Source organism: Mercurialis annua, linkage group LG6 (genome assembly GCF_937616625.2).
Source record: "Mercurialis annua linkage group LG6, ddMerAnnu1.2, whole genome shotgun sequence".
NCBI classification, from domain to species: Eukaryota; Viridiplantae; Streptophyta; class Magnoliopsida; order Malpighiales; family Euphorbiaceae; genus Mercurialis; species Mercurialis annua.
Window position 1 is genome coordinate 1,992,825 of NC_065575.1, and position 18,520 is coordinate 2,011,344.

Here is an 18,520-nt window from a genome sequence, read left to right on the forward strand (position 1 = left end):
GTTTTTTCGAGAAAAAGCAACTCATTTTATCCCGTAAAAGTAGGTCAACTTTATTTTACTCTAATCGAAAAATATTAGTTAAATTAATAATTTTTTGCTAACAATTCTATTGTATTCTTGATTAAATTATTTCAGTGCTATTAATGGTATATTTCATGAAACTCAATCGCAACCATCATTATTTCTTGAGATTAAATCTAAATTAAAAAGAATACATTTGTAATATCTTATATTAAAAGAAGTAATTACTAGTATTAATCATAATTAAGAGTTTAATAAAATTGTTATAAATTGATAAGATAAAATTGATATTTTATCTATATTTCTCGAATTAAAATAGTAAATTTACCTACATTACGAAACATTTAGAATACCAAGTTTTTCTATATTTATGGGACGGAAAAGATAAAAATAGCAGAGTGGCCGTAGTTTTTTCAAGAATTGGTTTACATCAGTCCAAAGTAACACAATAGCTCTTGTTCAAAGTGATCAAGTCTCGTAAGAGGAACAAAAGAATTTATCTTTAATATAAGCTTGTATTTGCTACGCGTCATAACACCTTATTGTCGAATTTTACTTCCTACATTCCAATTTACATCAGCTCTTACTGTCGTGTGATGAATGCTAATTTCAACAATTCTGGAAAAAAAATGTTGATGTTGTGTACAGTTGCTTTGCAATTAAATACAATAGCTGAGATCTTACTTCCATTTCTGCCGCCTTCGAGATACCAGATATATCCGACCATACACCCATTGTTTACCTAGTCTGGAACCGGTTCTCTGCACAATCATAGCAAGGGTTTTGAGGTGAACATCCAATTTTTTAACACGAAATGAATGGTTTCTGAAACAAATATTTGCATCCAAAACAACCAATCACCCCCAAAAGTAAGATTAAAGCTCAGTTAAAATCGAGTAGAATGCAATACCTCAACTTTCGTGCGGAATTCTAATAAGCTTTCACACACATGACAATCTGCTCTATGTGGAGAGTTGTTGGATTGATTTGATTTCACAAAGGTAAACACCTGTACAAATATACAAATATGAGTAGGGATCGATGAACTAAATATGACTAGGATCCTGATATAATATGTTGAATAAAGTTATTAATATAAGTACATACGATTATACAAAAAAAAGTGAGTGAAAATTTCCAGTTTGATAGAAAATAAAACTATAATAAGTTTCCAGTTCCATATTCAAAGAGCTCAGAGGTATCAGTACTGACCTCCTCTCCACAATTTGGGCATGGCCCCTTAAGCGCCACCAAGTCATTTCTCCATAGCCCTTGGAGCACCTTAACTGTGACAATATTTGCACAAATGAAAAATAATATATACAAAGATAACTCAGTTAATAACACCTTAAATTCAGTTTACTATGATCAAGATATATAACCATTTAATCCAGTTTGAAATCTAATAATATCATTATTCCTTTTTGTTTGCCTTGTTCCACCCTTTTATATCACGTTCCACATTGTCTCTCGTTGTGGCTTAGGACATGAAACATTATATGCTTACTGAAATGTTTTTAACTCTGTTTCTCCCAGAAAAAGGTAATAAGTAAGATTTCAGCATCAATTTCAAACTTCAAATTAGTGGAAAAAACTAGGGAAATAGGTAAATGAAATCTCCAAGTATATGGTATATCTGACATATATCTATATCAATATTCCAACTGAGGATGCATCACACTGGGTCCCTACCCCTACATTATCTAGGAAGCACTTTGCACATTGGGTAAGATTAAAATCTATAGCTGTAGCAACAACACAGAGGGAAAAAAACAAGAAAATGAAAATCAAATAAAATTTAGTTTTAAGTGACTTTGCAACTACATATAAATCATTTAGAATTAGAAGTTATTACCAGAAGATGACGCAATTGGATAGCCAATTAGAGATCCCACTGCCATGAAGAGAACGCCATTCATAGTAGCAAGAAACTGCACCATAGAAGCTTGACTTCCTTGGGAAATTTTGGTAGTAATTGCATCCTGATAAGCTAGAATAATATTGTAAAGAATAGGCCCAACACATAATGTACCGCCAATAGTAAGAAAGACCATCCAAATACTAGCTAGTGCAAACGCCTGTGCTATATCCTCCTGCCCTACATCCATGTCAATTAATCTTCAAATTGAGGAAAGTATATTTCTAGCAATCCTAAGAAAATTCACTTACTGCTAACAACCAAATGAATTATGAACTTGGATAGAGAGTTTGAAACGTCCAAAAATATAAAAATTATAAGTCCATTTTCTTGTTTGAAGGTTATAATTGCGAGAATTCAATTTCTTGAACTTGAGAACAAAACAATATACCAAGGTTTTAAAAGATTGACAGTGCAAGAATTCAGTTCCGTTGAAGTCTACACACTACACAGTCAATTCTCATGTAGCATGAACTCTATTTTACAGGACTCATATCGAACACATTTCCTTTTTTCATTTCAACATTCCATAAGTTATCACGCAATTCACCAATTATACAACAGATTGTTGTGAACAATGAGAGATTCATTAAATTACCTCAGCATCCGCATAAGTGGAATGTCGTCTAATACTGCAACGAGGATACTTTAAAACAGATTTCGAACCATAGGACCGCAACTTTAACTGCTTCAATCAATTACTCATCAATAAACAACACAAACTTAATCTAATAAAAAATATAAAATAATAAAATTGAACATTTACAATCTTACAAGCTTACCTCTACTCTATCAAACATATCATCAACAATCAACGGTTCACCGCTATAATACGCATCTCTTGCCTGACAAATTCACAACAAAATCATCAAATTCAATCGGTTATTCAGTAATTACTGCAGTAGTAAAAACAAAATGAAAACTCAAGCTCACTTGACAATAGAGAGCTTCTAGGGTTTCTTGACTCGCAGTTTCAAGCGGTCCGACGAATATACACGACGGTCCTTCTGCTACTACTGCTGCTGCTGCTACCATCGGCTGACGGTGGATGCCGTTAGTTCTCATCGAGATTCTGGCGGAAAATGAAATAGTTCCGTTACGGTTGGCGCCGGTTCTGGAGAGTTCTATTACGGTGGCGGATCCGATCACGCGACGGGAGATTGAAGTGCACGTGCCGGCCATGCGTTTATTTTAGTGAGAATAGGGAAGGTTACTGGTTATGAAGATATAATTTGAGGTTGAAAAGAGTTTGGAGAAGAAGAAATTGATAAGAGCCATGGAATTTGATTTTTTTGAGTGGGACAGTATTGCCCTTTTGAGGTCCTGGTTGGTTTTTGGCGCTTAAATATCCAACTGTTTCTTTGCTTCCTTGCTTTGTTTTCTATAGTGCAAATTGCATATTTTTATTTTTAAATTCCAACATTTTCATTTATTAATATTAATCTTTAAACAAATTATATGAAATCCCTCATATTAGACACAATTTATATTCTAGTCTTTTTTATTTGAAAATCAAATAATACAACTTCTCACTTTTGTTTATGGCATTATAAATTTATTTAATTTATATAAAAAAATTGAGATATTAAATTTTACATAAATAACCGTTAGATTTTAATAGTTATAATTTTTTTATTTATCAATTATTAGTCACTTTTATTATTTCATACGGTGCTCATTTAAAATTTAGGTTTCATATGTTAGTTTTTTTCTTCTTAAAGTAGTGAATATTTTTAATTTTCCAAAGCTTTTAAAATATTTAAAATAAATTTAATCATTAAATGAATTTACATTCAATATAAGTAAAAATTTTGTCAATAAAAACATATTTTCGATGTGAATAAAATATTTCAAAAAAATAATTGAAAATGCGTCTGCCGGGAGTCGAACCCGGGTCTATTGCTTGGAAGGCAATTATCCTAACCGTTGGACTACAAACGCCTTGTTGTTCATATCACCAAATATAAACAGCTTAGATTGGAAACTAAATCGAGCTCGGTTTCTACTTGTGGATTTGTTTCAATTCAAGTTGGCTACCATTAAACCCTTACTAGTACTAACTTTCATCTAACTATGATTTTGATTGCGATTAGGATCTTCTAAGTTTACTTGAAAATGATAGGTCAAATTTACATCACTCATTAAAGATAAAAGGAGTAGACTAATTTAAGTTAATTTAAACTTTTTTAATTTATATATTTTTTCGTTTACAACGATGGTATAGAGTCATCAAACTTGACCTTTTTTTATATTCAAATAAATTTGAAAGAATTATAATTTGATTGATATAGAGTGAATAATTTTATCTATAGTTCATCAAGTATCGTCTCTTTCATTATACTAAATGATCAATTCATAATTATGTTTTTGTTAACCTCTTATTCTATATTATTATCATTCCTGCTCTATATCCGACAAAATTTAATAATGCATCATCTAGCTAGATCTCTATTTGAACGGATGAATTTTAAAATAAAGTCATTTAATATGATCTAGTATAAGACTTTAATTGCTCGTCATATTATTACATTCCGATAAAAAATAGAGTTGAAATTACATGAAAGACAATTTTTACAATTATGAAATGCACTTTAAATTTCTAAGTGAGTGATGAAAATTACTGTATTAATGTGCAAAAACCGAATCAAGGAGAATTGACAAAAAAAATTTAATTTGGTTTGAAGTTATAAAAAATCAAATTTTTAGTTCGGTTAAACATTGAAAGTAAAAGATTTAATTCACTTTTGGTATAACATAGAATAAAAAACCAAACTAAAAACTACCAAACTGGCTAATCATATTCATATCAACTAGTGGATTTAAAAAAAAAAATTCAGTTCAGTTGGATCTAAATACAAGGGAATACTAATTAAGAATTGAATTATTTCTTTTTCTGCAATGAAGGATTTGTACAACTAAAAACATTTCTTTTAATCTTTCTTCCTACTAAAATAACCATTAAAATTTTAATGTTTTACAAAGAAATGATCCCATTCATGTTCCCCAATTGTTCCAAAAAATCTTTTCTTCCATGAAAATTCTTCCCCAACAAACCCATTAACATTCTTACCTTCTCTAATTTCACTCCTAATCTTATCAACTCTTTCAAAAACACCCTCAATTGTAATATCAAATGCATCTTCAAGATTCTCCAAATTCGATCTCGGATCGGCATAAACAATACCCGGAATCAAATTAATCACTTGCTCTCTCATAGAAGCAATTTTTGATTTTGTAATTCTTGATAAAATCCTTTCAATATTTGCACTTCCATTTTTGACCTCATTTGCTGGTATAAAAACAGAGTATTTTGTATAGTCCTTGGGTAAATGCCATAAATATTGAACATAAGCTGACCCTGGATGGAAAAAAACTGGTATACATCCCGACAAGATCGAATCGAAAGCTGATCGTCTCGTATACGAATCTCCTGAAGGCTGCAAGCAAAAAGTTGAGCTTTGAAAAATTCTCATAACATTGACAGGTTTGTAACATTTATTAGAACCTGAGGCACATTGAAGCAATTTGCATTTTCTACTCCTTGTAGCTTGACATTGAGAAATAATCTCACCGCGAATTGAATCGGTCATATTAGGCCTCGGAGCGCCTACAAACGAAAATAAAAACCGTCTTTTTATTTTTCTGACTCTATTCTGCCATTGAATCAATTGATTATCCGACGAGGGATGAAAATAAGTCGGATACGGAATCGCGAAATCGTTCTGATGCCACGGACTAGCCTCGATTGTTAGCAACGTCATGTTTCTTGATTCAGGCAAGAGCATTAATTTATTTCCCCAATCCGAATTCGAATCGGACAATCTTCGAAAATCCCAAGTAATTCTTCCGGCTACCAAGAAATGATCTCGACCGTCCATTCTTTTCCATTCAGGTTTTTCTCTTAACCATTTCACAAGATTAAGTGAATAATAATCTTTTAAAGAAGTATGAGAATTCCATAAATATCTAGAAACATCAAGCCCTGCATAATAAGGTACAAAAATTGCCGAAGCTAATGATGAATCATTAGTTAAGCAATTATATTGTTTCATTCTATTGTGAAAAATTACTTCTAAAGTAAACTGATTCGTCTCGAACCAACCCGAATTCGAAAATATCCTATCCGAATTCCGTAATTTCGGACCTAAACCGAAATTCGATAATGAAGAACACATGTTAGACCATTCGCTAAGCGATAGACAATTCTTTAGCAAATCTTGATTGTATTCGCTCGGAAGATCGTGAACGTAAATATATCGACCCGAACACGAATCAGAATCAGAATCGGAATTTGAAATTTCTTGTTCTTCATTTGTAACTACTTCAGAATCAACTTTTTTTTCCACCTCATAATTATTTTTACTATCTAAACCAAAACTTCCATTAATGGAATTATTATTATGTGACTCTTCTGATATTATTTCATTAATGTATCTATCCCAATCACCTCCTATGAAGAAATTTTCAATTGGATTATCAGATTTTTTTTCTTTAATTCTATTTTCATGAACTTGAACAGATTTAGATTCATGTGTACCAACAAAATTATTTCTTAATTGGGTTTTATCAATTTTTGTACCAGAATAATAGAAATAAACCAATAAAAACCATAAAAAAGAGGATGATAAAATAAAATACCAGATTTTCTTGGAATTTTTTCCAACCATATTTGCACCTTTAATTGGTGTGCACCATATTTGCAAGAATCAAACAAGGAATATGAAAATGCACGAGAGAGGGAATTTCTTAAGGATTGTTTGAGTGGCAAGAAACTGATGAAAAGAAAATTATAATTTAATTTTCTGGGGTTTAAGGAGAAATTAAAAGAGAAATTTTGTAATGGAGTTTAAGAATTCTAAGAAAATGGATCTGTTTGAATGTTGTTCAAGGAATGTAATTTTTTTTCTATTTATATAAATATACTTGTCTTGTTATGTTAAGAGTGAATCATAATTTGTTTCTTGATTAGTTAGTTTTGATTTTATTCCTTATTAACATATATATTTTTGATTTTCTTACTAATTAAGTTTTTATTTTTTTATTAGTACTAGAAAGGGAATTTATTTCTATTATTTAAATATGGAATTCTAAAATTAGAATATTCCTCTATTTCATTGTGATTAATAAATACTACTACTAAAGAAGGAAATTAGTTTCATATAAAAGGAAGGCCAGCTTCATCTTAACACTTTAAATATAAAAATCAGCATTTAAAGAGAGCAGAAAATATTTTATTCCTTAATTATTAAATAATTAAGATTAAAAAATAAAAACTATAAGATGTATTTGGTTCAAACAAATTTCTCAAATTTAATAGAATCTATTTGTAAATAAATATAAATAACTTAAAATTTTATTTGAAAAATTTAGATTTTAAATTTGTGAATTAATCATGTTTATAATAATTGAAATGAATTTTAGATTAGTTTCCACTGTTCTCACTCGTTAAGAATGACTTACCAATTTCTCTTAAAGGTCATAGAGGAAACATGATCATAAGGATAACATCAAAATAAATAATAAATAAAAGGATTTTTAATTCACTTAACTAAATTAAATCTTAATTATTAAAATTAATTCATCTTTTTTATTTTTTCAGTTTATGACATAAATTTTTAAAATCGTCAATTTTAACTTATTTTTTAATTTTCAGTTTGAATTGCAGTTATTTGTTTAAACTTGAATGAAAAAATATGTTTAAATATGCTTTGTATTTGAATTTTTTAATGATAAAATGGTAAATTGAAAAAATATGAAAAAAATATTTTAACTTTTTTTTTTCAAAATTGAACAAATGGCTACAATTGAATCACCAATGCTGGAATTTGTAGAACTTTCATTATAATCAATATATTATAAATTGCTCATTAAAGTGAACATTAAGCCAATAACTTTTTGAGTATGAGATTCAACTTGAGATTCTGAAAGTAAAAATAACTCATACAAGGAACATTCAATTAAGGATAAATGGGTACTTTACATGTGCAAAAAAAATGTTTTTAACTGTTTTTTAATATATACTTTCAAATAAAATAAAGTTAATATTAAAAAAAAATAAGTCTGCATATTGATTGAGGAGGAAATTTCTCAAGATATCTTATATTGCAACTTAATTACAGACCTATTTTTTTGTAAACTACCTTTTTTGTTTTTTAATTATAAAAATACATTTTTTATTTTTTATGTTTAACGTCTTTCTTCTATCATTTTTTTAGTATTTTTGATGGTATCTTTTATAGTGTTTGAATGGTTTTTTTTAGTGTATTCTTATAGTGTTTTTATAGTGTACTCTTATAGTATTTTTATGGTGTATTTATATGGTGTATTTATATGGTTTTTTTTATTTAAATACACAAACACTTGGTGTATTTATGACATACTTAGAAAACTATAAATCAATTCGTTGTGTATAAACAATTGAACATATGAACAGTAAAACAATTAAACATATTAACAAGAAATCTTAATTAATTTGTGTACAAAAAAGAAATTAAAAACGACGGAGTAAAAGGAGCAGGCTAGTGATAACGCCACCGGAAGACGATGACGATGAAATTTTCTTGCACACAATACTACAAAAAGAAAAACGGTGATAATAAAATTTTATTTTTGTTTTTTGATGCAATCGATGCCGGTTTTTCGTTCTTGTAGACACCACAAATTAAAATATAGAGGCTTGAGAGGAAAAGAAAAGAGAGAAGATTAAGGAAAAGAGGAAGAGAGAAATTAGAGATTTGAGACGGTGACTATTATTTATGTGAATGAATTATTAACTAAAGAAAAATTATTTTTAAAATTACTTTTCAAAATGAAATAGCGATTGTAATTAAGAAACCATGTCATGCATTCGTACAACTATTTTTGAGAAATAGGATAGTTTTGAAAATCTCACTTGATTGAGTGGAGAATAATAATATCAAATTTAATTTGATTTATACAAGTTATTAGGTTCCTGATCAAATTTAAAAGCGTTTGATTAAAATAACTTTATAAATTAATCTATAAATAAACAGTATATTTAAATTAAACATTAATTTTAATTTATATAATCAACTATTTCAAATCAAATAAATTATAACATTTTATTTATAAATTAAAATATAGAGAAGAATTAAATTAAATATGTTAAAATACTTACAGATAAAATGATTAATAAATGTGCTTTTTTTTAATTAAGTGGTAATTATTTTAATAGATTAATTGGTTACAACTAAACATCAAAATATATTTTAGATCAAAATTATAAAAAAAATAAATAAATTAATAATTAATTTACGAACGGAAACGAAACAATAATAGGAAGGTAAATAGACAAACTTTACATATGACCTACTCCCTCCGTCACACAAAAATAGGTTTAATTGATTTTGCGCGAAAATTAAGAAATAAAAGTTAAATTAGTTATTGCTAGTCAATTTCCTATTATAACCCCAAGGCGTAGGTGAGTTGGTAAGGCACTCTTCTAGTTTAAGTGAGGTCGCGGGTTCGAACCGTACTCATGTATGCAGCCGTTTAAAACTTGGGGCAGAGTTTGCCTCCCGCAAGGGACCTACACGACTCGAGTGGGGATTAGTCTGAATGTGGAAGGCTTAAAGGTGCCGTCTCATAGTTGAGACCCGTTCAGGAAACTTCATGGATTCTGTACCAAAAAAAAAATCCTATTATACTCTTACATTAATTATCTAGATATTTCAAATAGTTTTAATTATATCTTTTGAAAACATCAATTGCTTATTGAGATTACAAATAAATTTAAAAAATTAAATTTATTATTAATTTTTGTATTGGATTAACTAGACGGCGGTACTTCCCTTTTCTGATTGGGATTAAGTGATTGTTAAATGATAATTAGAAAATATAATTTGATTGGTTAAATTGATTAAGGGTAAATTTGACATTTCAACTAAACTAAATGAAACTTAGCCCATATTTTGGGACGTAGAAAATAGCAATTTGGTCTATCTTTGTGGGACGGAGGGAGTAATAAATATGAAAAAATTTAGTGTTGAAAATCTTCTGACACTAGTTACACTTTTTACCTTCTATTGATCTCTTGTTCTGCTATTAATCAAACAATGTTATCAAAATTTTAAACCTTCAAGCAATTTAAATTTGAAATTTGGACAAATGGTGAAAAGTTTTGAATGATCTAAAAATCTATGCAAACAAACTGCAATTCTAACCAAAACACACAAAAAAAGACACAAAACTCTAAATAACAAAGCAATTTATTCGAAAAAAATAAAATAAACTTAGAAACAAACGAGTTAAAAGATGATGACTTCCGACTAAAAATCTAAGATTGTTGAATATTAAGTGTATTGAAATCTTACATTAGAAAAATATGAGTACAATATAGAATATATACGTGAAATGGAACTATTTAACCCATTGCTTAGGATTTTTAATTTAATGTATCATGTGATGTTTGGCCTACGGTTATATAGTTTACATTTTAGGCCGCACCGTAAAATGAATCAGTTCACCCAATAAATGTGCTTCAATTATTCAAATTAAACTCCAAAAAATATTGTCTTTTCATAAAAAAATCGATTAATCATGTGATTTTTGTTTTTCTACATGTAAAATCAAATCAATTACTACAAAGTTTGATATATATATATTTCTAAACATCATAATTATTTTTCCACAATAATTTAAAAGAAACCATCATTTCATTTCGTTCCACATCTTCATAATTAACCAAAACAAAATTATAATTGTCCCTTCCCCATCTCTCCTCTCTTCTCATCTGTTTTCCATTTTGATTCAATGTACCGTTAAAACCCAATATATCTTCATCATTTATGAATCAAAATTCCACGATGAGAGTGAGAGGAGAGCCACCACCAACCACCACTAGCCTAGAGATCAATGTACAACATCCCCGGCAAGAAGGAAGCGGAGGAGGGAGGGACAACGCTGTACACCCATCACCGCCGTCATCTAAAGGATCAACGCCGTTACCGGTGGTTTCCTCTCGTGATCAGCGTAATGTGGTATCAAGAACGGAGGAGTTTAGGCTGTTTAGACGGTGGAAGCCATGGCTGGTACCGTTTTTTGTGGTGGCGAATGTTTTAATGTTTGTAATTACTATGTATGTTAATAATTGTCCTAAGAACAATTCAGGGCCGTATTCTTCTTCTTGTATTGTGAAGTTTTTGGGTAGATTTTCTTTTCAGCCCATGAAGGAAAATCCTCTACTTGGCCCTTCTTCTTCAACGTTCGTACCTTTATCTCTATCTATTTTGATTTGTTTTTGAATTTATGATCTTTGGGATGTGGGGTTTGATTGGAATGATTTAAAGTTTTAATCTTTATTTGCTATTTTGTATTGCATTGTTTGTTCTTAGGTGGGTATTTGAGTTTTTTTGATTAAAATGATTGATGATTTTTTTATATAATCGGGGAGGGGGAGCTCTTATGGGCTAGAAAGCACGGATACGGACACGGAAAACGGGATACTTGAACACGGATACAGCAAAATGGTGTTATTTAAAGGTTTTTATGTAAAATTTGAAGTTTTGTGTTTGTAACATCAAGCGTCCGGAACGTTTTCGAAATGGGACACATTGATCGAATGAAGTGTCCGTGCTACCTAGCTTGTGGGAGGAATAGACCACAACCGTAGCAGAATGTTGTCCAGGACTTGGTACCATTTGAGCTATAGCTTAATGGTGATTGATGATTCTTTGTCCATTGTAAATTCTTTCCTATTTTTGTTTATTGGTAGAGTTTTTGGGTTTTGATTTGAACGATGGCTGATTCTTTATATTGGACTCTAGCTTACTAGTTACTTGCATGTGGTATTAAGACTGAGATTTTAAATTTAGTTTTGATTTTTCACTAGTTGGCTGATGGGTTTGCTTAAAGTTGAGACCTTCAGAGCTTACATTTGCTGATTTTGTGATGTTTGTAGATGGAGTTGTGTTCCATCTACAACTCTGTTTTGGATATGAGCAATGGAGAACAAGAGTTTCTAATTCGTCGTGATGTTTGTTTGTTCTTCAGATTAGAGAAGATGGGAGCGCTAGATGTGGATAAAGTGGTGGGCAGGCACCAGACTTGGCGCCTTGCCACTTGCATATGGTTGCATGCCGGGGTGTTCCATGTACTTGCTAACATGCTGAGTCTTATATTTATTGGAATTCGGCTTGAGCAGGAATTTGGTTTCAGTATGTATCTGGTTTTCGTACTCGCTTTTTGTTTAAATGTTCTTATGTTTTTAAATATGATGAGCCTGCATATGTGAAAAATTCCTTTTGAAAGTGCAATTACTTTGCTAATATCGCAACTGTCAGCATCAGATGGTTGTGTGAGTGTTGCCAGTTGATGATGGAGATGTGAAATAATAGATTCTCATAGCCATAGTGCAAACTCTTTTGGATGCTTATAAGAATTAGTTCGAGTCTATTATTTTCTCATTTAAGTTTAGCTGTTAAATTAAGAGAGCAAAAGTTGCTAGGTGCATTTAGCTGATGAATCGGGTAAATTTCACATATGCGTACTCTGCTCAATGGAAACATTAGAAAAGTTTCTTAAAGTTCTCTTTCTTCTACCATATCAATCCTGTCTAGTGCGTTTTTATGATATTTACCGATGTGAATATCTTTTAACCTTGTGAGTATGAGATTTATCTAAGAATTTTAAAACTCTGCAATCGTATAGCACAGATTTAAAACTGAAACATTACAAGAAAGCCTTGGAAATTGAACATACATTCACGGGCTTAGCTTTAGGACTGCAGTCATAGAGTTTTCTACCACATTTGAGTTCTTGAATACGGTTTGGATGATAACTCAATTTTTGGGGGCTTTGTTTTCTTCTTCTTCATTTTCCATTTGAAGATAAATTCCCTTTGGTTATGCTGCAAATTATAATTTAATTCCATGATATGCATGTCTACAGTCAGAATTGGATTGGTCTATGTGATATCTGGTTTTGGTGGGAGTTTATTATCGGCCCTTTTTATTCAGACACAAATCTCCGTTGGTGCATCTGGTGCTCTTTTTGGTCTACTAGGAGGGATGCTTTCGGAGCTTATTACAAACTGGACAATATATGCAAATAAGGTACATTCTATTACTCTTGATAAAAAATAGGTTGAAGGAAATGTTTCACTTTACAATTACATCTGCAGCCCATTTATCTTACCGTGCCAAGCTCTACGTGCAGGTTGCAGCTTTGTCAACTCTCATGTTGATCATTATAATAAATTTAGCCGTTGGAATCCTTCCACATGTGGACAACTTTGCTCATATTGGAGGGTTTCTTTCGGGATTTTTTCTTGGATTTGTCTTCTTAATACGACCTCAGTTTGGGTGGATTAACCAAAAGGCTTGTCCTCCGGGGTACACTGCACCCCCTGCTAAATCAAAACATAAGACCTACCAGTATGTACTATGGGTTGTATCTCTGATAATATTGACTGCTGGGTAAGGTATTTTTTGCTTTCATATATACCGTGTCAATTTGTGAATTCTTGGAAATTCACTGCTGTTTTTAGCATATGAATTATCAGCATATTTAAAAGTTTGTTTACATGCTGTAAATTTTTCAGATTCACTTTTGGGTTGATCACGCTACTTCGTGGTATAAATTTGAATGATCGTTGTTCTTGGTGTCATTATCTGAGCTGCGTCCCAACTTCATTTTGGAGCTGCAACCCTAAAAGTTTTTCTTGTGAGGTAACCGATTGCTCTTCTCCTTTTACATTTTCTTCATTGAGATAGATATGTTGTTCATACTGAATAGAGTCGGCAGAGAGTTAAAAGGCAGTTGCTGCAAGTAACTGTAAGCAATTGTTGAGAATAGATGTGAAGTGCTCCTTTCCAACTTTATATTTATTAAATTATCGAAAGACCGTGCGCTCGCTCATTGAGTAGAACGATGTATGAGCAACCTGCATTTAATTTGCGTTTTGGTGCTTTAGAGACTAAATCTTTTTTCACTTTCTGATCCCGGAGAAGTGAATAAACCCGAAACATATAAAATGCAGTTAATCCGGTTGTCAACCTGCATTTCAATTTTTGCTTTGGAGGCTAAATCTTTTTTCAATTTCTGGTCCCTGGGGAGAAGTAAGTAAAATTATACCCAAAACATATAAATTACAGTTCGTCCGGCTGTCCTTTTGGGGTCTTAATCTTTTTACGCTTTCTGATCACGGAGGAATGATGTGAGAGAGAGTATTACATTAGAGGCAGCTCAAGCTAAAGCAAAATCTAGCCTTATGGATGCGTTGCAGAACATTGCTCGTCCATAGCGCTTACACCATTGCCTGCTTCTGATTTACATTCCATTTCTGAATCTATTGTTGTTTTTCCAGATGATAGAATTCGGAAATCAACTCAACTTGACATGCTCGACGAATGGGAGAAGCCATATCTATCCACTGTTGAATACTTCATCTTCCCCATCCCAGATTAATCAGTTGTGTTCTCAACTCTGCAGTTGACCTTGGTGACTATATACGAGATGGTAGAGGATTAAGCGAACCATATTGTTTAACGAACCAGTGTATATGATTCATTGTTGTATCTATACACACCATTTGTGTATCTTCTAAAGTAGTAATGATCCAAATTTATGGAGATTAAGTTTTCCAGGTTACTCTTAGGTCCTTCTGTTGGATGAATTCACCATTTTTATAATCAATAGCATTAGTTAAACGTTAATTAGATTGTGTTTTAGATTTGCAAGGCACTATTCCAAATTATTTAATTTTGATGGGTACTTACTAGTGTACATATATTCAAATGGTTAATGATCTATTTGTTTATTTTGCTTTTTAAGTTGAGTAACTCAAGGCTCGTACGTAACTGAGCAATGTATATGAGGTACAAAATCTAAAGACATTATTCAATAATGTCTATAACAATAATACTTAAATTCTAAAAGACTCAAAATTGATACTTTTGGTAAACAAATTTTTTTTTTCTCACTTATTTAATCTGTGTCATGAATCAACAACGAACTCAGTGACAGCCAGAAATCTTCTAAAAGGAGCGTAAAATTTAAGGTGATCATTGTTTGTCTCTTTTCTATAAAAAAAAACTACATCAAAAAACCATCTATTTCTAATTTTTTTTAAGGTATTTATTTAAGTCATTTATTTTTATTTAAAAAAACTCTCAGTTATATTAATTTTCTAAATTACATTACTAGTTAGAATGGGTGGAAATAAATTAATGGTAATAATTTTTTTATTTAAAATGTATTAGTATAATTATGACGAATTAAATTATTATTATTAATAATAATACACTTAGTAGTACTATTTTAATTATTACTATAATTAATCAATATAATTAATAGTCTTAATTTAACTTGTAAGATATTTTCTAATTGAGTGAAACTCTAATTAATTTAAGATAAATTATGAATAAAACATACTAATATTTACAACAAATTTAATTAATATAAAAAATTTAATCAAACTCACAAGATGTTTTTTAATATAAGAAAAATCTAACTAATTTAATATTGATTATAAATAAAAAATATTGGTATAGCTATTGTAAATTTAATAAATATGAATAAATATTATTAAAGTTAACTAATTTTAAAAATTAATAAATTGACGTATTCTATTTATTTCTATAAGAAGACTCTAATTAATTTAATTTTTATTATAAATATAATATATTAAAATAACTATAATAAATTTAATTAATATATAAATTGATGAGTCACGTCCGTAACACATAATACGAAACTAATATCGAAAAAAGTCAGTGAATCGTTAAGCTTTTATCTTTTGAAACGGTACCGTATTTATTTAGAAACTATCAAAAGACACATATGAATAAGCCACAAAGTAAAGGAGTTATGGCTCCGCAAAAATTAATACGACAGAGTATTAACCAATTAATGGAGAAAGATTAATCCCACATCGCCAAATTACAAATAGTTTCAGCAGTTTATAATGTAGGTGCAGCGAGCAACTTAACGTCGGGCTTGGTAACGCGGGCCTGTAGCCCAAGTGAGGGGACATTAAGGTGATGGGTACAATTGGATAAGACCAAGTAGAGGCAGAGAAATTCGCAGCGATGGAGATTCGTCGTAAGTCGAAGCCTCAGCCCAAGACGGGCCCTGGACAAGTTGGCTAAAGATGAGGCAGGCCCTTGTACCGAATGGGGAATGGCCCAGCAGGCAAGGATACTGGTCTATATTGAACCATCAGCCTTTTGTTTTATTTTTTATTTTTTTATTCTCTTTTTTTTTGCTGGAATTTTATTCTCTTAATATAGTAAAGTTATATTCTTTGGTAATAAATTATTATATTTATTTTTCCAACTTCCATTATAAATTAGTGATTTATTTATAAGAAGCTACTGTTATTTCAATATAATTACCATAATTACAAAGTAAATTACTTTGTCCCATTGTCGTTTTAATAATATCTTTAAAATATTAAAATAAAAATTTAAATAATAATATATTCACCAAATACAGTATTTTGTTTTATTTTTTATTTTTTTATTCTCTTTTTTTTTGCTGGAATTTTATTCTCTTAATATAGTAAAGTTATATTCTTTGGTAATAAATTATTATATTTATTTTTCCAACTTCCATTATAAATTAGTGATTTATTTATAAGAAGCTACTGTTATTTCGATATAATTACCATAATTACAAAGTAAATTACTTTGTCCCATTGTCGTTTTAATAATATCATGTTTTAGAAGTTTTATTGGAATTTCTAATAAATATTTAGCTTACATTTTCCTTTTTCTTAACCATTCATTGTATCTTAACGGTTAATACAATTTATAAGACTAGTTTCGCATTACGTGCTATGCACGTGGCTCGTAACGTACTTCGTCAATGAACAAATTAAATAATTAACTTAACTTTATTAATAATATCTTTAAAATATTAAAATAAAAATTTAAATAATAATATATTCACCAAATACAGTATTTTAATTTTGTAGTTCAATTTAACTAAAAAATAAGTATTCCTACTAATTTGGAGACAATTTAGTTGTTTTTTATATACTAAAAATTAAATTGGAGATAATTTAGCTACCTATTCTAATTAGGACTTTAATTATAATAGTGATTAATTAAATAACTAATTAGTTAATGACTATAAAACCTTTATTTAGTAGTAAACTGAAAAGGATTATTTAGTAAATTTGCCTGTCCCCCCCATCCGTACTTTTATATATAGTATAGATAATTAACGACTAAAATGGTGTTTAATAAAACTGAATATTAAGCAATAAATTTTAGGTACTAAATATAATAAATATTGTAACTTTTAAATGCTGAATGTAATATTCTTTTGATAACTCTAACCACATAACATATTAACTATATTTAATGTACTTCTTTGATTTTAACTGTTCTAATTATAATATAATCACATTATTATAGTATATATATATATAGGAGTAAGATAATCAATAATATGAAAAAGAATAAAATATAAAAAATATAACACATAAACTAAAAATTTGTTCTCTATGTCTATATTAATTAATACGTTGATTTATTGTATGAAATAAGGAGGGAAAATTTTGAAAAACAGTAGTAAAAATCATTTTAAAATCTTAAATAGACAAAAATGTGTAGAAGAAAGAGTATATTGATAAAGATTTTTTTTTAATCAAAAGGGCGATTGGTTTGAAAACAAAAAAATTCTAATCATTTTTGTAATTATAAATATATAAATTTAAATAGGTAGATAAATTAAAAAATTAAAAAATTAAAAGAATATGTGTCATCAAACACCATTCAATAAAGAAAATATTAATTTTTAATTTTCAATTAATATGATAAATTAATTGTCAGACACTGTCAAATATAATTTCAAAGCAATAGTTGCTATCAATTTATGTACATGACTATTTTTTTATTATTGTTCTTTTGTAATGAAAAATATAATAAAAAAAAATAAAATGCACGTTTAACATGTGTAGAAAAAACAGTCGACATGAATTTTTATCTCCTTAAAACGTGTAAATCATATGTTACAAAATTATTAATGTAAGCTAATTTTGCATTTTTGTTAAGAATTAGTCCCGATTTTGTCTTCCACTCCTTATGATCGTACTAAAATAATAATTATTTACTAAAAAAAACTAACTTTGCATTACCAATAAAAGAAACAGCATTTAAACAATTTTATCATACCCAACTTAAAATCTATAAAAACTATGCAATATCCACTTTCAATAAAATAATCATTCCACAAAAATGAAAAAGCAACCTCCGAAAATCCCATCAGATATTAATGATACAGAAAAGGCCAAAATCCCACATCGACAAATAACAAAAAGTTTCAGCAGTTTATAGTTTTGGTACAGCTAAGGTTTGATCGTCGGGCTTAATAACGCAGGCCTGTGGCCCAGTTAGGGGACAATATAATGATGGAGCAGTTGGAGCACCGAAGAATAGAGGTTTCCGGCTTCGCAGTTTGCCGCACCGCTGTAAGCCGAAGCTGCCTCAGCCCAAGACGGCGCTACATCTTCCCGCAGCTCGCATAGACGCAGCTACTGAAGCGGGTCAATAAACTGGTCCGATACTGAACCATCATTTTTATATATTTATTTTTTAATATTATAAAATTAAAATT

At 29.8% G+C, this 18,520-nt stretch overlaps 3 protein-coding genes and 1 non-coding gene across 5 annotated transcripts; 1 reads left to right on the forward strand and 3 right to left on the reverse strand.

Moving 5' to 3' along the window:
* Positions 1-406: 406 nt before the first annotated feature.
* LOC126654044 (PGR5-like protein 1A, chloroplastic) lies at positions 407-3,244 on the reverse strand. Its single transcript, XM_050348084.2, has 7 exons — positions 2,873-3,244; positions 2,722-2,784; positions 2,538-2,624; positions 1,877-2,114; positions 1,234-1,307; positions 932-1,030; positions 407-782 (listed from the first exon to the last, which is right to left on the reverse strand). The coding sequence occupies exons 1-7, from the start codon at positions 3,119-3,121 to the stop codon at positions 702-704; spliced, it is 891 nt and encodes a 296-aa protein (XP_050204041.1). The 5' UTR covers positions 3,122-3,244; the 3' UTR covers positions 407-701.
* Positions 3,245-3,808: 564 nt separating this feature from the next.
* On the reverse strand, positions 3,809-3,880 carry TRNAG-UCC (transfer RNA glycine (anticodon UCC)). The gene has a single exon. It is a non-coding gene; the product is annotated as a tRNA-Gly (tRNA).
* Positions 3,881-4,811: 931 nt separating this feature from the next.
* LOC126688077 (probable xyloglucan galactosyltransferase GT11) lies at positions 4,812-6,837 on the reverse strand. Its single transcript, XM_050382651.2, has one exon. It carries the CDS (start codon positions 6,604-6,606, stop codon positions 4,906-4,908), a length of 1,701 nt encoding a protein of 566 aa, XP_050238608.1. The 5' UTR covers positions 6,607-6,837; the 3' UTR covers positions 4,812-4,905.
* Positions 6,838-10,599: 3,762 nt separating this feature from the next.
* On the forward strand, positions 10,600-14,613 carry LOC126653548 (RHOMBOID-like protein 1). Of its 2 annotated transcripts, XM_050347460.2 has the most exons (6): positions 10,603-11,162; positions 11,951-12,114; positions 12,848-13,011; positions 13,115-13,374; positions 13,500-13,626; positions 14,265-14,613. In XM_050347460.2, exons 1-6 carry the CDS (start codon positions 10,747-10,749, stop codon positions 14,391-14,393), a joined length of 1,260 nt encoding a protein of 419 aa, XP_050203417.1. In that variant the 5' UTR covers positions 10,603-10,746; the 3' UTR covers positions 14,394-14,613. The 2 variants fall into 2 exon arrangements, with proteins under 2 accessions (XP_050203418.1, XP_050203417.1); XM_050347461.2 differs by lacking the exon at positions 14,265-14,613 and having other exon boundaries at positions 10,600-11,162; positions 13,115-13,379.
* Positions 14,614-18,520: the final 3,907 nt, after the last annotated feature.